The sequence below is a fragment of the Amphiprion ocellaris genome, chromosome 5, assembly GCF_022539595.1.
Source record: "Amphiprion ocellaris isolate individual 3 ecotype Okinawa chromosome 5, ASM2253959v1, whole genome shotgun sequence".
Classification (NCBI taxonomy): domain Eukaryota; kingdom Metazoa; phylum Chordata; class Actinopteri; family Pomacentridae; genus Amphiprion; species Amphiprion ocellaris.
In genome coordinates this window covers 6,572,027-6,596,805 of record NC_072770.1, presented here as the reverse complement: position 1 = coordinate 6,596,805, position 24,779 = coordinate 6,572,027, and the positions used below count along the sequence as shown (strand labels likewise).

General features: G+C 40.7%; 1 protein-coding gene across 4 annotated transcripts in view; it reads right to left on the bottom strand.

Moving 5' to 3' along the window:
- The window catches only part of ephb2b (eph receptor B2b), a 136,395-nt gene that overhangs the window by 10,542 nt on the left and 101,074 nt on the right, over positions 1-24,779 (bottom strand). Inside the window, exons 6-13 of one of the 4 annotated variants that reach the window (XM_023269817.3) lie at positions 14,951-15,075; positions 12,778-12,940; positions 10,989-11,097; positions 9,549-9,616; positions 7,743-7,865; positions 7,320-7,567; positions 1,186-1,401; positions 594-743 (exon numbers count right to left, since the gene is read on the bottom strand). In XM_023269817.3, the coding sequence (XP_023125585.1) occupies positions 594-743; positions 1,186-1,401; positions 7,320-7,567; positions 7,743-7,865; positions 9,549-9,616; positions 10,989-11,097; positions 12,778-12,940; positions 14,951-15,075 (1,202 nt within the window). The remainder of the gene's footprint in view (positions 1-593; positions 744-1,185; positions 1,402-7,319; positions 7,568-7,742; positions 7,866-9,548; positions 9,617-10,988; positions 11,098-12,777; positions 12,941-14,950; positions 15,076-24,779) is intronic. The other 3 variants (XM_035947937.2, XM_023269818.3, XM_023269819.3) reach the window with 3 other exon arrangements.

Genomic DNA, 24,779 nt, shown 5'->3' with positions numbered 1-24,779 from the left:
GGAACAACCCGGAGGACACTTGTGATGAGAACGAGCAATCCCCTGCTCATTATCAGGGCCATTAAAGAAGCTCCATTCAGACCCAGATTAATCTCATTCATGAGACCTCCAAACGAGGACCCCGATGGAGCAGAAACACTATCTGGAGCTGCTAATAAGATAACCGTAGAGGTCCTCAGTCCCTCTTAGCACATTAGTGTTCTCACTTTCAATTTGAAACTATTTTCATTATCTCTCTCCCCATAATTTGCTCTCCCCTCCACTACCCAGAGGGAGATAGGAAATGGAGGCTCCAGTCAAGAGCAGAAATTGTCCACTGAGCACTGCTGTGCATTGCAAATGATCTGATTATGTCTCTGTGGTGAGTGTGGGGGAATTTTCATATAAAACCCATGTGTGAAAACCACTGTTTAGCTAAGGGAAAACAGATACAATGACAAAAGGCATCTCTGGGGAATATGAGGCTGTAATGAAACTCAGCAAGCCAGAAATGTAAGTTTGTTTTGAGGCCTCATGTATAAATGTTTGAGGGAACGTTGACTCAAGCATCAGCATCCATTTTAAAAAGTACCAAAGGCAAGTTAAATACATACATCTTGATTGGTCATGTCCCAGTACGGCCTCTCTCCGTAGGACATGACTTCCCACATTACGATTCCGTAGCTCCACACATCACTAGCAGAGGTGAACTTCCTGTACTGGATAGCTTCGGGTGCAGTCCATCGGATAGGGATCTTCCCTCCCTGTGAACACAAAGGGCACAACATCAGTGAGGGAACCGAGACCGAAACCCGACCGTCACAGTGTCCTGGCTCCGGAGAGAGACACCGTTCACATTAACAATACTGATGGTAATCCAAACTGGGTGATGGATATAACAAAACCCCTGGGAGGAAAGTGTGGTGCATGAAATATTGGAAAAAGGAGGAAGGGAAGAACAGGTGATGTGTGTCTAGATAGGGAGAGCAGTGTGGGAGTGCACTGTAGTGTGTACGTCAGACCTGGGTTTAACCCTTCAAATTACCCATCAAACTTACAGGCAGCACCACATGAGCTTTCAATTAGAGCAGTTCAAACATGCCATTCAAGTTCTCCTTTATAAAATAACGCACACTGACTCAGCTTTAGGGAGTGTGTGTCTCATTTTCATCTCAAGAGAAAAGGTAAGACTTCAGTGTTTCATACCAGAGCGCTGGTGTAAGTAGGGTCTGACGTATCATCCTCCAGGAAGCGTGAAAGGCCGAAGTCCGAAACCTTGCACACAAGGTTACTGTTGACCAGGATGTTTCGGGCAGCAAGGTCACGGTGCACATAATTCATGTCGGCGAGGTACTTCATACCCGAGGCGATGCCACGCAGCATACCAACAAGCTGGATGACAGTGAACTGCCCGTCGTTTTGCTGTAAAACAGGAACATTGTGTTAGAATAACGTATTGTATTTAGTGATTCATAAAGGGGAGGTGTTCTAGGTTCTAAATTGCCTGCCAAATGTTGCGTTTTTAATTGTTAAGCTTTTTGTATTGCAACAATCTTGCAATGTTTTGCCTCAACTTTTTTATCCAATTGTTTTTGTATCCGTTTTAACAGACAATATTACATCACACATATCCTGGCTTCCCTACTGGCCCCCGGTTCATTTTAGAATTGATTTTAAGATTTTACTGATCACTTTTAAAGCTTGCTAGGGTCTCACCCCAAGCTATATTTATGATCTGTTGACCCCTCATGAGCCTGCTGGCAGCCTTAGATCCTCAGGTGGAACCCTTCTGGTGATTCCAAAGTCGAGGCTTTAATCTAAGGATGACCGAGCTTTTTCCATCAGAGCCCCTCGACTTTAGGAGGCCTGAGGAGATAAGGCTGGCAGAGTCAGTAACTTCTTTTAAATCACTTCTGAAAACCCACTTTTATAGAACTGCTTTTATGTGAGGTTTACTTTTAGCTTTATTTAGTTTTAGTGTTCTATTTTGTATTATGTTTGTTTATTTTAGATGTTCTCTTTTGGTTTATTTTACTTTTAATTGGTTCTTTGATGTGATGTAATCTCTAATTCTTTCTCTAATTTTTTGTTTTAATTTCTAACTACAATCCTTAATCTTATTCTTTAATTTTTAAACTGACTAGTTCCTTTGTTTAATGAGTGCTAATCTAGCTAATTATTCATTTAATTTATTATAATTTTTACTATTTATTTTAGTTGACTGCTCTGACTTGTCTCCTATATCTTGCTTGATTGTGTTGCATGTTGGCTTGTTAAAGCACTTTGTGAATGCTGTTCTTAAGGGTGCTATGTAAATAAAGCTATTTTTATTATTATTATTATTATTATCCAATCAGTAGTGATTGGTCGCGAAAACAAACTCAGAGGATTGAGTCATTTTTCTACAAACAAAAAAAATGCAGTAAGAATTTTAAAGATGCCATAATCACATTTAAAACCCATTTTAAAAAAATAATTCATTTTTTTGTTTCACTCAATAAATTTTAAATTGATTTTTTTTTCATGTAATAGGTTCTTTCAGAACTCACCCATGCTCTACAAATTACAAATCTACACACTTGACTTCCTATAGTCAAGTTATGTTCATTTAAAACTGACATCCCTGTGTGGAAGACAACCTGTACAGGCTCAATAGTAAAGTTATTTTAAAGTCTTAGTTTCACTGAAGCAGCCCCCTGGCACACCAACAACAAGTAACCACCAGTAAACTCACCATCATTTTGCTTTAAAACAGATAAATTGAGTTACATGCAGATGGTGATTCATTAAAAGGAGATGTTCCTTGACAGTATGTGCATGCAATCAGGCCATCAGGATAAATTTCAACTTCTGAATTTCAGTCAAACACACAAATTTATTGAACTTAGGCACCAAACTGCCTGAAAAATATTTGGTATTTTGGATTTTTAGCAAACACAAACGTTTTTTTGTTTGTTTGTTTTGTAGGCACCTTGCAAGACCTTGCTTCGACCTTTTCATTCCACGTCTTTCTAAATGTCTATTAGTGTTAGTGTAATGTTAGTACTTGGATGTAAAAAAAACTACTGTGGCTCAAAGGATAGGGTCGTTCTTCAACAAATAAAAAAAATATGCAGTCAGACTTTGTAATAAGCTATAATCACACTTAAAACACATTTGAGATAAAATGTTTATATATACACTACCGTTCAAAAGTTTGGTGTCACTTAGAAATGTCCTTATTTTTTAAAAGAAAAGCATTTTTTCAATAAAGATTGATTTAGAATTGATTAAAAAGAATTGATGATTAAAAAACCCTTGTGCAATTATCTTAGCACATAAATAAAAGTGCGAGTTTCATGGAAAACATAAAATCCTGGGTGACTCCAAACATTTGAATGGTAGTGGACATATTTTTTAAAATTGGTAACATTTGATTGCAATAGATTTTTTCATCCATGTACTCCATATTACAATGTAACCTTGAGTGCATAATAATTTCATTTTGATATTCTATTTGGAATCAAATCTGCATAGGTTTAATGTTTAATATAGAAAAGTTACTTTAAAGCGTAGTTGCCCTGAAGCAGCCCTACAGGATACCAACAGCAAGGTTTGGGCTGGGCTCTACTGGCCTTGGCAGGGCTGGGCACGACTAAGCTGGGCCTGGCTGGCTGTCTACAGCTGTTCCTCTCCACGGTTTGGTGAGGGCTTTACCCCATGCATGGGGAGTGTCTGGAGCAGTGGTGCAGCTGTGCCTCCAGCTGCGCACACCTGCACTCTCCCCACCACCCACCACGACGCCCGGAAAACAGAGGATTCCAGAGAATTGAGCATGGAAGCTCGGGGCCCGGTGTGAACAGACAGAAAGGCTAAGAGAGGGGATTGGAAGGACAGCCGAGTAAGGCCCAGAGCACAGCCAAATTCCTCTGGCCTATTTCTCTTTCAAACGCTTTGCTGCTCATTAGCTGAGGGGATGCTTCTCCTCACGTCAAGCTGCTCTTCCTCATGTACCACAGCAATTAAGCAGAATGCATTATTCATGAAACCTTTCTCACAAATACACATTGCCACCTAATCGGAGTGCTATGTTCGCATATAATTTAATTGGACAGATTCCTCCAAAGTCTTTGGGGTCAGGTTAGCTGGGGGGAAGAACTATGAATGTGAATAAAAGTCTGATTTATATGAAAATAATGTTTTACATCAAAGATTGACTTTCACTCTTTTAACTTTCTCATCTCATAGTTGGCTCCGGATGCAATCCCAGCTCTGATCAATCTATTCCTGCTCCACACACCCCGCAGGCCTTCCTGTAGGAGGCAGCAGGGGAGACAATCCTTCAGCAAGCAGCTCAGAACAGACTGCAGTGACCATTTTTAAACAACCGCCCAGCAATCACTTCAGAGAAGACACAAACCATGTTCAGAGGCTTTGACACTGTCAGCAATTATTGTCATCAACTGTCACTGTGAGGTGCTGCAGAGGTTCTCTGTTGTTTTGAATACAATGTGCTGTCAAATATGTTTAGCAAACATCTACATATACACAAACACCCTTCACCACGAGATCAAATTTCACAAAGAGCTGATGCTTCGTGTCTCGGAGCTCGGCTGCAGAATGCTAATAAAGACTCTGAACCCAGGCTGAACAGTGCAGTGTCAGGAGCTTGCATGTCTGTTTCCTAGAGGTTGGTTTTGATGTAGTCTTAGAGCAGGAAGCTTAAACTGACTACCAGAGAGGGAATTATACTGGTGTAAGTCATTTATAGGTGTAGAAACTGTTCATTTGCAGTATTTTTTTATTTTTTTTTTTTTACATAGAATGTGCTTTATTGTCATTATACAGTGTATAACATACATACATAATTAAATAGTTCTTATTACTCTGCCAAGGAACACGGCGGAGTTATGTGACGATCAGCGTTGGTTTGTCTATCTTGGCTGTGCGCAACATTACTCAAAAACAGATTAACGGATTTAGATGAAATTTTCAGGGAAAATCCGAAATGACACAAGGACCACCTCATTAGATTCTGGCAGTGATGCTGCTTATAGTTTGGATCCATGGATTTGTTAAAATTTCTATATCACTGGGAGAAAGCGGAACAGTGAACACTATGTCAGCTGCCTGTTGACAATCACATGATTGTGATATTACTACTAATCGACTGTTGCAGACTTATTCATTGGAAATGATGAATGCAGGATTGGCGGAGTACTGTGCTCTTTGAGTGCTTTTCTTGTTTATTATTTATTGTTTGTACCACAGTGACCTTACAGTCTTTTAGTTTTTACTTCAAGAAGGGCTCTGGCTTGAGTTAAATTTTACTACAGCATTCTGATAGTACTTATTTATACTTCCAAACTCTGTGTCACATTAAAGAGAAAGTTCCCCCACCCCCCATCATTAGAGGTTTACATGAAAACAACCCTTTTATTGGGTTTATTTAACATCCCTCGTTTCCATAAATGAGGCCATTTTCTTTTATTCTAAAATGCAAAATGAGCAATTAGGGTAGATGAAAGCATTCAAGAAATATATTAGTCCAAGATTTGTTTGTATTATTTCGCTAACATCTCAAGACAGATGGTGAAGGGTTGTCTGACATTTCGTCTCATAGCCAGCTTCATTTTTAAACATCTGACATCTCATTTTAAGTCTTGCAAAATGTTTGAATTATTTATGCGGGTTGTAAATGAGGGAGCATGGCCGGTTCTCTGTAATATAATTCTCTGGTAAGATTATGAAAATTAAAAATCCAATGAACTTGTGAGCACTGCATATTTCTTGTTGACGTAGGGGGAGGATAATGTGGCTGCTATTTGCATCCATACACAGTTGAGCATAATCAGCGATACGGGGAAGAGAATAAGTGAATACAAAACAAGAGACATCAAAGATCACCAGAAGGTCCTGGTCTGTGTCTAGATTTTCCCTTTATTATGTAGTTCGGTGTGACAGAAAAAAATGACTTGTAGAGAGTAAATCGGCATTAGTGGTAAATATATTTATTATATGTATGAGTATAGTGTGGTAGATGAGAATGTTTTTAAGCAGCTATTGATAGATACCAAACAGATGAGATTTTGAGAATAATTTTCACTTTAACTAAGTCAACTGTGCATGAGATTATGTAGAAATATTTGACAAATATGAGTGCAACAGTGAGTATGTGAGTTTGTGACACCTTGTTTGCCTTGTTTGTGTCTGAACAACCAAAGTTCAGAACTACCAAGTATGAATGATTCATTGTTTCATGTCAAAAGATTTCTACGTATGTGAAAAAATCTGTAATTTGAAAGTTTAAATATAACAAACTGTAATCAATAGTGTTATAATAATGGAGGCTGTTACATTTCTGCAAATTTACTCAGTTGTGTTTAACATTAATATTATGAATTGGTATCATGGCTAAAAAAATCTTGGCTTGTGTTCTGATTAATAATATGCTCTTTGCCTAGCAGGGGTGGTTGTCTCTTTTCAGTTTTTGACAGGTAGTCAGCAGAACACTCAGCAGTTGTCGAGTGCACTGTTGGACAGAGTCGTCTGAAGCTCTCATTACACTAACATCATCGCATCAATTTTTAGGCTTGTCACAAGAAAAGTCTTCAATCGAGATCTCCAAGCTTCAAAGCAGTGAAGCAGCGCATCCTGTCAGTTTGTGAATTTAGTACTACTGTTAGAGCACGCAGGTACTGTGTGGATCTTTCAGCAGTTTTCAATAGGTGTCAGTCTGAGATCAAACATAGTTAGACGTGACTTACCAGGATTCTCTTCGCTAGTCACTAATATATGGCCAAATATGCAACTGTCAACATCACATTTAAGACTACCTTGGAATATCATTATTATACTTGACTATTTTTGCAAAATGGTATAGTTATATATCATTTAATACTATGCAGACCATAAATGAGTTAAATTTGTAGACATCCATCCATCCATCATATATACCCTGCTTAATCCTCATTAGGATGACAAGGGGAATGGAGTCTACCCCAGCTGACTTAGGGTGAAGGCAATCACACCCGCATTCACACCTATGGACAATCTAGAGTTACCAATTAACCTCGGCATGTTTTTAAACTGTAGGAGGAAGGCGGAGTACCCAGAAAAACCCACACATGCACATGGAGAACATGCAAACTCCATGCAGAAAGACTCTGGGAAGGCCAGGACACAAACAGGGGATCTTCTAGCTGCAAGGCGAAAGTGCTAACCACCAAGCCACTGTGCAGCCCAACTTGTAGACAATTATTGCAAATTAAATGGCACTTCTGGTCCAAAAAAACCTCAATGAGAATTTTTACAGACGAGACACAGACACAAGATGAATAGACAAAAATGTGGTTGCTCACTCTGAGGAAGGTGTCCAGAGATCCATTCTCCATGAACTCGGTGATGATCATGACAGGACTGCTCTTGGTGACCACTCCTTCCAGATGAATGACGTTAGGATGGTCAAACTGACCCATGATGCTGGCCTCGCTCAGGAAGTCCCGCCTCTGCTTCTCTGTGTATCCAGACTTCAGAGTTTTTATGGCCACAAACATTTCCCTTTTACCCGGGAGTTTTAGGTTGCCGCTGCACACTTCCCCAAACTCTCCTGTAAAGAGGTTACGTGGAGATCAAAAAGCAATAGTTCTGTCAAGCTAAGAGTGACATGAGCAACTAAAAGTAAGCAACTTTGATGCATCTACTTCTATTTAGTAATCAGCTACCAACCAAGCTATTCTATAGAGCTAGATTCCATTCACGTTTCAGTCAGATTTTTCCATTACCTGCACCAATGACCTGTTCAATCTTCACACAGGATATATCAATCTCCTTGGCAAACTCCCTCACAGCCTCGTTGGGGTCCTCATATGTGAACGGATCAATATAAATCTTCATTCCTGGAGTCACTTGTAAAAAAGGAAAGAGCCACTATAATATTTGATTCCTGTGGTCATGCTTACACTCCTGTGGGCTTGACAGTGAAATGTAGTCAGGCGCATTAACAATCAATTCACTTTTCAATCACACATTCCTGTACAATTATTTGATTTCTTGACATTCAGGCTGTGAAGGTTGAAAGATGGAGGAGGTAGAGGGTTACAAATGGTGGTTATGACTAGTGCCTCATGGCCACTGTGAATAACTATTCAGCCAGCAAGGACATGGTATCTCCAGTCCTCTTAACTGTGATAACGTGGGTTTTTATATATATATAAATATATATATATATATATATATATATATATATATATATATATATATATATATATATATATATATATCTATATATCATCTCCTGTGAGTCATAACATTAACACTCAGGAGAGAAACCCGGGCCCTATATCAGCATCGCTCAGCTCCACTCCAAGAAATAAATTGGCTATCCTAAGCCCTGATGCAAGGTAAATTGGCTTAAGGTGGCCTTTAAGTGTTCAGGGACTTAAGTGTCCCGAGTTTTAAATCCGATTATTCGGCTCATACCTCCACATCAGGCCGCAGGCTATTTGAATGGATACTGAACTCATGCCTGAGCTGCAGCAGAGCTAGACGAGCATGCACACTGCCTCAAAACCTGGCACACTACGCTGGAGAAACATGCTGCAGAGATGAACAGATGGAGAGGATCTCACCAGGCATAGCCCCCCCATAACTAAAACCCTACAATCTCTTCCCAAGCTGAAGCGCTGTTCAGCAGACCACCTTCCTGCGATGGCAAAGACCACCAAAAACAAGGGCAGAAGCCTGAACTGTGACTGGTGTGAGGACAGGGTGCACACAAAACACATTGGCCTCTGCTGTTAATAGCTGTGAAACACCCGAGCGTTTTACTGGCACACTTTTCACCGAGTCGCAAACTGCACTTCTTTGCACAGCATGATTGGATTCTATTGAAAAAGCAATCACCTTTAGAGTGGGATTTACGGGGAAAAAATGGATGGAGCAGGATGCTAATTACACCATCAAATACACAAATTAAGATGTGGTCATAAACTTGGGACAGAAATAGATCTGTGTTTTTCAAATCAGGCAGCAGTAAGACAGATTAGCTGGAGCCATGGAGAAATTACTTCTCAGCTTTCCCTCACAGATTTATCTCAGCATTATTGTCATTTAAGCTCTACGCTACTGTACTGTATGAAGAAAGAAAATCATTGAGTAATTCCATTCATTCACCAAGTCTTTTGAATTTTTTAACAATGGCAAATGACTCATGTGCATTAGCATGCTAATGGCCTTAACGTGAGCGAAGACTGACCTATTTTCAGCACAATGGATTTAGTTAACTATGAAATGTGATGCACAGAACATCCTCTTGAAGACTGGTTTTGATGTGGGTAAATCCAGATTCTGAGTAAACACAGTCAAACAACAGGCAAGATTATTGGTAAGTGGGGGACAGGCAAAAAAAGCGGTGCTGTGCAGCCAAGGACACCAGAATGCAAGGCGGTAGCCATGGAGACAGGTGTGTGAGGCAAGCAGAGGGCTGAATGATAGCCATGGAGATGACTATGTGACATGGTAGTCATGGAGACAGGTGTGTCTGGTGCCGAAGGAGGAACCGAGCAGAGAGGAGTGGTGGGTTTACTCACTGTGGCCGCTGGTGTAGTGCTGCAGTTTGTCTGTGTATTCTGAATCAGCCCTGTCAAAGCCACGCCTCCTGGGGGAAAGACAAAGAACTCTAGCTCTGGTTCAAAGATAGGGAGCAGGGAGGTGGAGAAACACTGATCAAACACCCCCAGGTGTACCTACACTGAAGACATACCAACAGAGCCAGGACTGAGTAGGTAGAAAGCTTTTTTTCTCTTTGGCTGCACTGAAAAAAGACATCAAGCCATGCATGCATCCTACACAAAGATATCTTTACTTTTCTTTTGAAACTACTTGCTCCAAAATGATTTCAAAAGGCTTTTTACAGTTTGGCTTTTTATTTCAACTGCATACGATAAGGAGGAGTGCGCATTTTTAAATACTTTGTGGATAAGCATCATCATTTTTCTTCTGCATAGACTTTAAACGGGCTGCGTGATGCATTGTGGTCTCGTTCAGTTCCATCACAGGGACTGCACAAAAGACAATGAGCCAGCGTGAGTCTGGGCATGATTAAGAGTTTTGAACAAGACAGGACACATTTCTCTCAGGCACAATTTCCCAATCACAAACAGCGGCAACAAAAAACAATCAAAAATCAAGTATGTAGTAGTGAGTTAATACTATGTAAGTAGATCAGATTTCAGCCTGGTGTAACCAATCCACCTTCAATACAGCTGTTTGTCAGTGTCATTGTACAATTCACGGTTTCTGCCACTGACTCAGTCTCAGGCTTCATATTACCTTAAACTTACAGAGATAAAAAAAAAAAAAAGAAACAGAGAGTATTGATATTGGACTAGGAATTGAGGCAGGACAGATATACAATGTTCTGTATGGAGCAAGTTTTCAAGCATATCAATTCACCACATCTGCTTTTTGATGTCATTTTACACTCCATTTATAACAGTTCCCAAAATTCTCAGTCACTTTCTTTTAGTGGGTCTATTCTTCAATGCCCTGTGCGATACACCAAGATAGCTATACACTGTTTGCAAAATAGGCTTTCTACCGACTAATAAAAGAAAATATATGAGGGGAATATATGTATGTTTAGAAATTCATCTCATCTCTCCCCAGTGAACAGAAGCATTTACAGAGCTGTAATTTGAGAGAAATTGACTTATATATTATTTCTGCACTGAGAAGACTGGAATTTATTAATAATGAACATATTTGAACCCACATGTTTTTATCTCTCCTACTCACATTTATGTTTATGCTAATCTGATTTTAGAGTACATGCATTGTTATGCTTCCTTCTCTTTCCTGCAGCTGTCTAAATCCACGCTATACTACACAACTGCAACTCACATTTATGAAGTCAATGGACCTCATTGTTCCCCGGCTTAATGTAACACAACAACTAAAAAGGAAAAACCTCCATTTTGCAAGTGAGTTCAGATAAGGATTTTAGTAAGACTGCGACAGGACTGACTCACCGGTTACAGACGATAATGATGACGACCACAGCAATGAGGAACACCAACCCAGCAGCTGCCGAGCCAATGATGAGAGGCAGCTTCTCCTGAATGCTGGTGTTGTATTCCGCTATAGAAAGAAGAAACGCATGGATAAACACAACGCCACGCACGCACGCACACGCACAGTCACAAGCTGTAACATATGGGGAAGCATCTGAGCCACCACATATGGAGGGAGCAATGGGTGACAGACAGACATACGGCTGGGTGAACCAATGAGCATCTTGGCATCTCGACCGGCTGCATGGACCATTTTCCAAAGCACACTGAATGTGCTCAGATGCCGCAGATATGGACAAATCATCTGGCAGAAAGTGTGTGAAGTGAGGAGAGAGAGCATGTTTGGGTGAGACCCAGCCTGATCAGGCAGCCAAGAATGTGGAACCAGCTACTGAATGGGCACACAGAGCCAGAGCCAAATTCTTCTCTTGAGCACATGCAAATAATACACAACTTTGTGATATTGGCCAGATACATGGGTTAGTGAGTTCCCCAGAGTTTCACCTGCTTCTAGAAGTGATAAATGTTGCATTGAATGACCAAGATGACATTTAACAAATGGTTTATTATACAATGTAATATATTTTCTAGTAGATATAACAAATTTTTTGACGCACAACAATTAGGAGTTCTCTTTTCAAGGTATTTTGATTTTGCCATAAATAAAGAGAGTAAAGTAACTGAAAGCAAAAAATGTCCTGAATTATTGAGTCTTGATGAAACTCTACTGAGAACTGCTGCTTTCTTGATGTCCTTCTACATTTGTATTCTTTAAAAATTTGAAGCAGATTAGCATTAAATTTTAAGATACAGCTGCCAAAATATTCAAGAAAAAGGTTTTATCTGTGCTTTTACATCTGTCAAAATCCATGTAATTTCAAAAACACAATTTATGGTACAGAACCTGTATCTTATTAATTTTTTTCATTACTTTCCAAGAAGTCTTCATTTTCACTTTCTGGTCCATTTTCCCCTTCACTTTCAATTTCTTGAAGCATTCCCGAGCGGTAATCATCACAGAAAATGTATTATTGGCTTTAAACTAAATGAATCAGGGCTTTTCTTGTGGCATAGCAGGTAATCATGTCAGTGAAAAGTCTTATATATATCCCTTGCCCCTGTTTAGATAATATTTACAGTTGTGAGTCAGTTTGATGTATCTTCAGCGCTAGATGTGTGCGTGTGGCAGCATCACGGATGTTTGTGTCAGAGTTCAGGCTAATGATGGCCCTGGGCTCTGCAGGCTGGAGGAAATGAGATATTCAGAGGGGAAAACCCGGGCCTGGCTCTAACATTAACCTACTTGACTGATGTTTGCAGAATGTTCCTTCTTCTCTTAGTCATGTCATATTACTAAGATAAAACAACTTTAACCTCATCCTTGACTCAAAGACCTATGGTGGAAAATGTCAAAAACTCATTATTTTACAAGGACTGCTTCTTTGAATGAGGAACATTTGTGAAACACATAAAGAAAGGTAATCTTAAGGGTTAAATATGGTTAATGAAATGATTATATGATGTTTGGGATTCTTCCTAAAACGGAAAAAGATGTGATGAAAATAATATTATTTCAAGCCACACCAATCTGATTTTGGAATGCTTGTATTGTTTACTCCACAACATGCTTCCCTCTCTTTCCCGCAGCTGTCTGAATCCATATTATACTACATGGTGTGTCGATGGGCCACGCATGAGAGGTGATAACAACTCTGCGTGCTCTGGTGAACATGGGCTGAATTCTCACCCTCAGTCATGGTCTGGAAGTACAGTTTGCCACTGTAGCGTCCAAAGCCAGCTACGGTGCGGGCCCGGACCTGGAACACGTAGATGCTTCCTGGCTTGAGACCACGAATGACCACTGTGTTGGTCTGGCTCCTGATGGTAGTGGAGTTATATTCTGATTGGTCCTGGGAGAACAAACAACATGTCAAATATGAGCACATTAGTAATTACAGTTTAACTGCAAAGGGTAACAGTTAAAAAATGCTATATTGAGTAAATTACAAGTTATTTTACAGTATTCTAATGATTCAACAGCATCAGAAGGCACACTATTCCTAGTCCAAACACAGAGGATAGAAAAAACAACTCAACAAAGCTCAGAGTTTTTGATCTCGACATTGGAAGGTGATTATGTTCTATAATTTTAACCCTTTGAGTCACAATAGCTCAAAGGATCAAAGCCTGAAAACCAAAAAAACAGAATCAGTCGTTGGACTTTATTTTAAACTTCTCAGGTGTGACTTTTAGTTTGTGCCATTCAAAAATTCACCAAAAATATACAGTTTGCAACAGATTCTATAAAAAAACAAAAAATTATCTGTTTCTCAATGCAACCAAGAAGATATTAGTGACTCAGATGCAACCAACAGTTGCGTGATAAAAATTCAGGGACTAATCAGCTGAATTGGGCTGAACTGCAGGCTGTGTTTACACAGAGCAGATTGGAGACAAGTATGTAAACAAATTTCAAATGCAGATAGTTAAATATTTACAGCAAAGAGTGCAATCACTTTTTTCTCCAATATTGAGAACATATGTGGAGACTTGGAAGAATGTTGTACATGTGGATTCCAGGTTTTTAACATGTTTTTGTGAAATAAATACATCAAATAAAAAGACACCCCCCCCCCCCCCCCCCCCCCCCAATGTCCCTTTTTTCTTATTACATGATTTACGGCATTGAAACTGTCATACTGAATAGAAGACATTTTTGAGTTTTCTCTTATCTGTAGCCATGGTTGTGCTGTTCACACAGGGGTGCAGGACTTTATATTGCAGTGAGACTGAGTTCACAGTGAGCTAAAATGTGACAGGAGCAAAAACCGCCAAGAACCTGCTAGTGGTTCATGAGAATGCATCCCACAATGTTGCTTCAAACCATACCAGACATATCAGGAGATGAAGCAGTACAAAAACAATCATATTACATGCCTACCATCTCTACATTTATTTTACAAAACATTAAAAGTAACCTCAATAGATGTAGCATGAATAATTTGCTAACACAAAAAACATTATGTGCGATAAAGAAGCAGGACGGAAAGTGGCAAACATCCAGCAGCTGCAGTTAAGAAGGTAGATCTGGTGGCAGTTTCAGGTCAGGCAGCGTCTCTGAGCCATGCCTTCTGATCATCAGAGCTGTGTTTCACTGCCATCTCCTCTGCAGAATGCTGACAGTTTTGAGAGCAGAGACGGAGACTCTTTTAGCTGCTCCCTTCAACACACTGCTCAGCGCACACTTCTGAGCCACAGCGGGGGCCAGGACAATTGTTTTGACAGCTCTCTCCAGCAGTGTCAGAAAAGGGAATGATACTCATAAGCGGAATGGCTTGGCATGTAGACGAAAGCCTGACAAATGCTGTGTATATGCGCCCGTGTGCACACATGTACATACGTGTGTGTTTTTGTCTCGTCATGCCTACCAACGACTACATGCTTTTAAGAGATCTTTGTGCTCGAATCAATGCAAATTTTCGGACTGGAAGCGTTCTTGTGAGAAAGTATGCTGATTCGGAGGAGCTTGCCCCTCAAAACCTATTTTTACAGCAGTCAGCGTACCATTGTTTCAACCACAAGTCTCTGCGCATCAATCCCCAGTGGCCCTGCTGCAGGGCCGAGTGTGGTTTCCTTTCCCAGTGACTGACCGTGATTGTAATTGAAAGAGAATAAGCAGAAGTTCTCAGCAATGTTCAGAAGCTCCGTCTACATGCCTCCGAGGATCTACCGCTACGCAAACAAGCGCGAGGAGATATTCTGAATTTCCATATACAACTAAACAAAAGAGTAATTTTTTCTACCACTCGCTCATGATTTATTTAGCTTGATAGGAAGAGGAAGAAATGGATTTCATACAGATCAGTAGGGCTTGTACAAACAATGTATCCAATTGCTTGAATGAATGTGATGGATTATACCTTTTCATAATACTGCAGTTCATAGTCCAGGATGACTCCATTGGGCTGGTCAGGCTGGGACCAGGAGAGGGTGATGCTGTCCACAGTACGGCTGACCTGGTGCATTATAGATACAGTGGATGGAGCTGCGAAGACACAGAAGAAACAGTGAGTTAACTATGGAGCAAATCAATTGCCACCAACTTCACAGTCATGCTCAGAGAATTTTACAGCATCTTTAATCTCACAGCCAAACACTGGGTTCTGCAAAGGTGTAAGGCCATAAAATCTATGTAATATACTGCAGCCTCCTATTAGAGCATTTCACGGCTAGACATGCATTGCAAGCTGGCAAGTCACAACACTGGATAAACCACAGAAGCTGCCTCTTGGGATTTCCCAGTATCAACTGTGACTTTGATGGGATTAATTTATGCTTGTCATATTGTTGATAACAGAACGCCTCCTGCAAATAAATCATTTTAAAATCACCAGACCACCTTGTATTACAGACAGATGCACACTTTGTCAGCCATAAAAACCAAACAATCGGCATAAATCACAAGAGACTCAAAAGGGGTACACATCATCCCTATTGTTCTGCGTTTTTCCTCCCTCTACATTTTAATTGCATTTAGTTCGTGCTTATTTCCTTGTAAATGACATGAAAATTGAAATTGCAGTGTTTTTGGCATAGGCCAAATTGCATGTTTTCAGTCATTTCCAACACTTTCCAGTATTTAAAAAGCAACCGCTGACCACAAAGGATTGTCATTCATTCTTAGATGCAAGTTGATTTTTGCAGAATGTTGCATAATAATTTGTCTCTAACATTATTTGGAAAATATTTCTAAACATTGGCGTCATCCTTTAACAGTAAATCACCAAAAAGACAATGGCCTGTCATTAGCCATTTAAGGCCATCACAAATGTGCCACATCTACTTTTAATATTATACTTGGCTTAAATATTCAATTCTAAATGCTTGTTATGGACTATTTTTATGAAATATTAGATTCTTTTGTGAAAACGTTTTGTGAAGGTTGTGTTTTTTTGCGCTAAAACAAGTAAAATAACTTGACCCCACTGTTTGATTTTATTCACATATTGGGCTCAGTAGTAGACTAAATGACTTGTTACATCATGGGTGGTCTACTATAGTCTCACATAGCCAACTGACCTAAAATTTTGTCAGGTCAGAGAGGGGCGTGATCACCTAAAGTCGTCCAACAGCCATTATGATTAGTTCAGGGTGCTGTGGGTCAGTGTAAAGCTAAGAGAATCTGAAGATAAAAAGCTCTGTCTGGCAAGCCTGGCAAGGCCTGCAGGCCTCAATGAGTGAGCCTCTATGTGTGAAAGGGTTGGGTGGGTGGAGGTGTCAGAGAAGGAGGGGTGCTAGGCAAGATTTATGGATACCAAGCCCCTAGCTCATCCCCTACAGGCCCGTGCTGCTCGCACACAGCGCTCAGCCAGCAACACAGTGGCTCCCCTGAGTCCCAGCAATAAAGTCGGAAGTCCCTCCACCGGCACGCGTTCTATATGGAAAATCCACTGACTGGAAAACTACGACTGCCACGCCTCTATAATCTAAGACCGTGAGGCTGCATGTCTGTGGTTTTTACATATTCTATATGCGTTAGTTATGTATCTGCAGTCCGTGTTAAGTAAAAGCTTACAGCGGAGTATGAGGTACACACATCTTTTCAACTTCCATCGGGGGGAAATATAGCATCCAAGCGACCACAGTGACTCAGAGCTAATAATAAAAAGTCCATTTTATAACCTTACTCATTCTCATTAGCTAATCAGCCAAGGCTTGCATGTCCTCTGACCAAAACAGAAGCATCCATCTGATGCAACAAATTATGATGCCTCATATAAACAGTGATGATCAAGGGACTGAGTGTGTCCTCATGTGCTGCTGCCAGAAGATAATAAATTAAGGATCTGCATTTCATCCCAGCAAAGCACTTACACTATGACGGCCTGCGACCTCTGCAATGCACCTACATCATGCCCCTCTCCTGGAGCCAGAGGTACAGTAATGTATACAGTACCCAGTCAGGACACCGGTCTCAGGAATCTTTTCCATCTCAAAGTACTCACCAGTTTGTTTGCAGTCACAAGACGACAGCCTAATAAGGCAAACAGTTACTCTAAGGGGAACTCACGAGTATCCCATTACGGATGTACATATATTCAACACTGCCACATGGCCTTTTCCTGCATAGCATTTCCATTAAACACACGGCACAGCCATGCCTAGTAACCTGATACAGGGCCGCAGAAACAAAGGCAGCTCATGTATTCATGTACAGAGGATGGACACATGCCAGCATGAAAACCTGTTGGAGGAGAACACTGTGGTTTTCTTCTGTTAAAGGACAACTTCCAGACAGTCAGAGTGGCAGTCGCCATGTCTGGGTTCAAGAAACCGATAAGGAGGGGTGGAACTGGAAAGGAAGACATGACTGTTTGAGGAAAGAAATGAGTAAAAACACGAAGTGTTGAAATATTATGCTTGTAGAGAAAACATAAATATATTGTAAATGTAAATCCAGCTGTGCCTTGTATTTCAAGTCAATTCAGTACACGCATTTCAAGCTAAGCTGACGTTCCACCAATTGACTGTGGAATGTAGTGGGATGCCAAGTGAACGTTTCATTGCAGCATGGCCTACAGCACTGATCCACATATGAAAACCATTTTCGTACGTCTAATTTATGTATTTCAAATCTACAAGTCTCCATTGTACTCCAAATCTTCAACTTTACCAAGGTCGTTTTTTCCACAACTTCATCTATAATTTAAAGGGTTGAGTAAATACTTGGTTTCCATTGTGTAAACATCATTCACCGAGTTATGCCGCTAAATACATGTTGTAGTTGTTTCAAGCCATTTTCTTTGTTGTTACAATAATTACTTTTAAATCATGTGGATTATATCCCATTAAAGACAATTAGAAATTAAAAACAGAGATGTGAGAAAGTTCCCCTGTCATTTGTATGAAGCCAGCCAATTCTATGTCACGTACGATCAATTTCTTCGAAGTGGGTGAGCTACACTGGACGCCTTATTTATAGGTTTTCTCAATGAATGCTCTATTCATGTTCTTAAAACTAATGAAGCGGTTATAATGACAAAGACATGGACTGTAAGTTCATATAATTAAATTAGATGGTTGAATTGGAAAGATAAATGGTGGAAACTAACTGGGGCACTTTATGAGTTTCCCATATACCACAGAGGAGTGAGAGCGTGGACGGAGGACCGCTAGTCTTAATCACAGCTGATCTAATACGTTGGTGACATGAATGTGTCTTTTGTCCAAACCAAAGCTTGGAATGCATCGCTATGGTCATTGATTTCGGTTGTATAAGAGTGTATTTTTAACAAAACCGTGAACAGATAGTGTTTAACTTTTAATTTTGTTTTATTTTTCAGATACACCCACACCTGTAAATAGCTCCCAGTGACAATCAAATCAAATCATGACTATGCTGGGGCCTGACGTGGGAATATCACGTTGCTTAATTGTGAGACGATGGGAGGCTCCAGCTGTTGTCAGCGAATTGGGTTTCAGACCCCACATTATTACTCGGCCTGGGATCTGATATGAAAGGCGCTGCTTTGGAGTCTATTCTAGCATGGCATTCTGGCCTTGGCCCAGCAACAGAGAATACAAAGACTTTGTTTTGCTCAGCATCTCTAATAGATGTCTGACTGTTATGTTTGAACACCTTGCGACTTCCCTAATCAATTACAGATGGAGTTTACGGGAATATTTCCACTCATTTAAATCCAAGCCAATTTAATGGGGCATTATTCTACTAACACACATACAGAAGCGAGGCTTTCATCCATCCAATTAATCTGCATCTCCAAAATCCTTTATTATACTGCACTCATTTGGCAGGCTTTTCTGCCCTTTCTTTGAACATCTCCTTGTTTAGGAGTCCTGGAATTCTACTGTTTGGTCTCTATTAATGAGCACCGCTGTGAACATGATGGGCATCTTCCATTTCATAAGAATGTTGCTGTAAATACTGTATTGTATTTTTTCTTCTAGAAGGAGAAAATATTTATATCTATGCACTGTCTGCATTGTGTGCTGCTCTCCTTTCTATTCTGTTCTATTTGCTGCTGCTGTTACATTGTAAATTTCCCCGCTGTGGGATCAATAAAGGTTTAATCTATCTATCTATCTGTCTGTCTGTCTGTCTGTCTGTTTAATCTATCTATCTGTCTGTCTGTCTCTGTCTGTCTGTCTGTCTGTCTGCCTGCCTGCCTGCCTGCCTGCCTGCCTGCCTGCCTGCCTGCCTGCCTGCCTGCCTGCCTATCTATCTATCTATCTATCTATCTATCTATCTATCTATCTATCTATCTATCTATCTATCTATCTATCTATCTATCTATCTATCTTCATTAAGCAAGACTAATAAAGTGGGACTACTGTATATGAATGGCAGCAGAGGAGGCTGTTGTTATAAGCTCTCATGTTCAAAACACTCACTGGACAAACCTTCAGGAATGAAGGGGTCTTACAGTGCTCCACAATCCATGGTTAAGTGTTATATGGAGTCATGTTTGGCAGAGCAGAGGTGGAAAAATCGCTATCACTCAAAGAATCTTTTATTTCCTGCAGTTGACACATAACACCACCTGACAATTCGATACTTTTCTCTGTAGCTCTTCACAACAGTGCAGCATAGAAAAAAAGGTGAAAAATCTCCAACATCTGCTGGCGCATGAATCATATGCTTCTGAGAAAGTATATGTTTGAGGCCTTTTATCTGCATCTTTCTTACATCCCACTGTGTCTGCAACCATGTGGCTCTGATTTGATTAGACGTTCTGGTACAGAGAGCAACGCTATGATTTGGGGAAGATGGGGGAGGTAGCAAGAACAGGTCAGGGCTCGTAAATCCCTTTTCCTTTTCATTGTAAAAATCAGTTTCCCCGCAGAGCAATCTCTCCCAAAGGGCCCAAACCAGCTGGTCCTCTACCAGGCAGCCTACCATACAGGCTGCCACTGCTCCACTCTCTCCGACTGCCGTCCATTTATGAGCGGCACGTCGAGATGTCTTAAAGGGAGAGGCCCATATTTGCATGTACTTTTAGCATGCTGGCAGTCTGCCCTGTTTCCCCAGCTGCAAAGGATTGTGGGTTTTACATCTATAAAGATTTTCCAGTGCAGTAAAGCTACAAAAGTGAGACTTTAGTTCATCAAGCTTTAAACCATCTGCACTGGAAAAGATTGAGGGCTATAATACACTCATATACACACCATAAGCTAATTCTAAAATAGGCACTTCAGGGGTTTGATGAGTTTTCAGATGCTTACAGAGGTTAAGGTTTAAAACTCAGTCAACCTGGCAAATATGCTGTTGGAGGAAATGCCCCTCAAAGTAGTTCATGTGAAGACAATACTGCATATATAATATATAAAGGGGATACATTTATATAGTCAAAAAAAACTGTATGGTATTTTGATGATTCTCTACTGGTAGATCTAATAAGAACACTCACTGCAATAAATGACTGCCTCAGTCTTTATAAAAGTTAACAGACTGTGAAAAACAATGGAAATAACACTCAACAATAAAAAATAATATCAAGAGTTTATCATTCCATCACTGACCAAGTCTCAAATGCTGTGCTTTCGAATTCTTTGAGTTTCTTAAGAACATTTTCTAAAATTGACTTTGTAAATTCTCCATATGCCATCTTAAATTATTAGCAATGTATCTCCACAGAACCTCAGTCTGACCAGAAGAGCAATTTCAATTGTTAGAAACACTACAATTTAACGTCCACAGTGCTGCTGTGGCCTCCAGTCTCTCCGGGCCGATTCAGGCAGAACAGACACAATGTTGGAGGTGTCCGCCACAGGGATGTGGAATGAAGGTTTTGACTCACACAGCTCTGGGGGAAACTGGGCTCTGTTCAGTCAGCAAGCTGCTTTTCTGCATTTAAACAACTTCCAAACTGGAATCTGCAGGGAGAAAAACTCCACAAACTGCAGGATGCATGTCAATATTCTACAGTGTCTGAAAGGCGATTGTGGGCTACAGCCTTCTTTTTCTCATTTTTCTCTTTTTCTTAAGTGAAAAATAAAAAATATTTTGATTTATCAAGTTAATAGCTGCATTGGTAAAGAGGAAAAAAAAGCAGAATAATAACATAGTTTCTCATGGATTCTCGTGGTTGACTCCTCACAATATCCAGTGGACCAAAATGAACAAGAATGAGAAAAGGCAGATCTAAAACGTAATAGCAACAGTTGGTGTTGGATTCTCCAAATCAGAGATCTCTGGAGAAATGTGAAACTGCCAATTATTTAAGCAATGTCCTGATTCAAGCTCACCCACATACAACTAAAATTAACATATAAGAGAAGTTAAGTTCCATCATTTCCAATTGTTACCACTTAACAGCTCTAAAGTAAAAATCTTCTAACACAAACAGTGCCAGTGACAGATATGGAAATGACATATAGTACATCTGTTCCAGTTCTATGTCAATGAACAGTGATGATTTTGGCTTAACGTTGAAGTAATTCTTATCTACACAGTATGAGGCTACTGCAACGACTGGCACACAATAGTAAGGATTATAAAAGATCATCTCTGCTTATAAAGTTCCTGACCCCAATTTATCTATAAAACCCTCAAGAGGATGATGTTGGAACGGAGATGGCATGCTCAGTAAGATTTATTTGAGCGATCAAAGCGACATAAAAAAATGAGATGTATTAGTGACATGTGAGTAGGAGCAGGAGGAAGCAGCTTGTCGTGTTCAAACCAGAAACTCCAGACAGTGGGTAAGACAGTCGCTCAGACAATGACAACTCTGTTTTGCATCTGCCTTCAGAGGAATGCTTAATGTATATGTCAACGGGAATGGGAGCGCATTTCACAAACACGCTCAAGTGAAAAAGAAAAGGATACCAAGGAGAAAGCAAAAACGAGACAGAGGAGTGGAGTGCTATTGTTTTATCACATGTCCATTTGCTTAATTAAGGAAGTAAACTTCATAAAGTTTATAGAAAAATGAATAAATTCAAAAACACAGTGCTGATTGGGTCATGGACCCTTTTTGCTTTACAACCTTTATTTATTATCTTTCTTTAATTATCATCAACATCTTGCCTGTTGGTGTAAAGAGTAAATAAATGACTGCATTAGCGTGGCCCGTTATTTAGGCATTTCAGTATACAGCTAATGCACTCAACAATAATTAATTGTGCATTCGCATTATGTTCAGTTTTACAGTCCACCAGGCCAAAGGATCGCAGCCTTTTCACCTAGATTTATATGCAACCGATGTGCAGTTTCCACTTCTCCTCCCTGCACAGACGTCAACCTGCAGATCACGTCCTAAAGAAAGAGATCCATATAATGTACCAAGAGAGAAAAAAAGCACACGGCTATTGAAAGATTAATGAACAAGATCAATTAGTTAACTAATTTTGACAATCCATGTGCTAATTCTCTTCTGGGAAAGTCATAATTAGATCTACACTATATTGCCAAAAGTATTCGCTCACCTGCATGACTCGCATATGAAAGTGACATCCCATTCCTAATCCATAGGGTTCAATATGACGTCGGTCCACCCTTTGCAGCTATAACAGCTTCAACTCTTCTGGGAAGGCTGTCCACAAGGTTTAGGAGTGTGTTTATGGGAATTTTTGACCATTCTTCCAGAAGCGCATTTGTGAGGTCACACTGATGTTGGATGAGAAGGCCTGGCTCTCAGTCTCCACTCTAATTCATCCCAAAGGTGTTCTATCAGGTTGAGGTCAGAACTCTGTGCAGGCCAGTCAAGTTCATCCACACCAGACTCTGTCATCCATGTCTTTATGGACCTTGCTTTGTGCACTGGTGCACAGTCATGTTGGAAGAGGAAGGGGCCAGCTCCAAACTGTTCCCACAAAGTTGGGAGCATGGAATTGTCCAAAATGTCTTGGTATGCTGAAGCATTCAGAGTTCCTTTCACTGGAACTAAGGGGCCAAGCCCAGCCCCTGAAAAACAACCCCACACCATAATCCCCCCTCCACCAAACTTTACACTTGGCACAATGCAGTCCGACAAGTATGGTTCTCCTGGCAACCTCCAAACCCAGACTGGTCCATCAGATTGCCAGATGGAGAAGCGCGATTCATCAATCCAGAGAATGCGTCTCCACTGCTCTAGAGTCCAGTGGTGGTGTGCTTTACACCACCGCATCCCACGCTTTGCATTGCACTTGGTGATGTATGGCTTGGATGCAGCTGCTCGGCCATGGAAACCCATTCCATGAAGCTCTCTGCTGAAGCACTGTTCTAGAGCTAATCTGAAGGCCACATGAAGTTTGAAGGTCTGTAGCGATTGACTCTGCAGAAAGTTGGCCACCTCTTGGCACTATGCACCTCAGCATCCACTGACCCCACTCCGTCAGTTTACATGGCCTACCACTTGGTGGCTGAGTTGCTGTCGTTCCCACACACTTCCACTTTGTTATAATACAGCTGACAGTTGACTGTGGAATATTTAGGAGTGAGGAAATGTCACGACTGGATTTGTTGCACAGGTGGCATCCTATCACAGTTCCACGCTGGAATTCACTGAGCTCCTGAGAGCGACCCATTCTTTCACAAATGTTTTTAAAAGCAGTCTGCATGCCTAGGTGCTTGATTTTATACACCTGTGGCCATGGAAGTGATTGGAACACCTGATTCTGATTATTTGGATGGGTGAGCGAATACTTTTGGCAATATAGTGTATATTGCATGCATAGGTTATTTAAAGTCATCTGATGAACCTCGCTGTCAACCCTGCAGACTGCTTACCACACTCTTTATATCTAAACTGATCTCACTCTCTCTCTCTCTCTGCTGTAGCGCTTGTCTGAATCCGTCTTCGTGAACAGGTTGCTCGGTATCAACAGTACCATGAATGCTGCGTATGTGTGGCTGGCTGGCTGACTGCCAGAGCAGCCCTCTCTCAAGGCTCTGTCAGTGCTGAGCTCCAGGTGCATGCTGAGGCCTCCTGTCTGTCTGTCTGGCTGACCTACACTGGCACCCACCATATGTGCCCTTCTTAACACCTTCTGTCACTGTCACCCAGCACGCCATGTACACTGGTGGTCCCCATCTCACTCCCCGTCTATCAGTCTCTGTATCTTTCAGCTTGCATCTCAAGCGCTCGTGTATTTAAGGCTGAGTGTTGCTGATAACATAGCAGTCTGGTTTGGCTGTTATTGTTGCTCTACGCTAAAAAATCTTACATATTTTTCTACTATAGGTAAAATCTATCCCTTGACACAATCATCTTTGCTATGCCAATGACTTCATGCACAGTAGTGAGGGAGTTGACATTCATTCTTATTTCCTGGAGCGTTATTTACTAAAACTGCACCTACTTCATTTTGATGACACTGGACCAAACAGAATCTGTCCTTTAAAAAAAAAAAAATTCAGTGTCATCGTCCTTAAGTCAACAGTGTAGTGGCCACATTTGGCTTGCTGTTGTACTGGCTTTCTGGCAGTCCCACCTGGCTCTGCACCAGTGCTTTTCACACCATGGCCCAGTGGAGCAGCAAAAGTTCCTGGTAGCCTGGTTACATTGGACCTGGGCAATTTGGACAATAATTAAGTCATAAATCTTCCCTTGACCATATGAAAAGGCTACACTTGATTACACCCCCTCCCACCCCACCTCCTGAGTAGTGTGGTTCACTTCCACAATCAGCCACTTCACCTGATAAGAAACCAATTCGGCCTCTTCGCTTCTCGATAGCATTAGTGGCATCTAACCTTGAGTTAATGAAATGCCTAAACAAATATGTCCTCTGGAATCTAATACA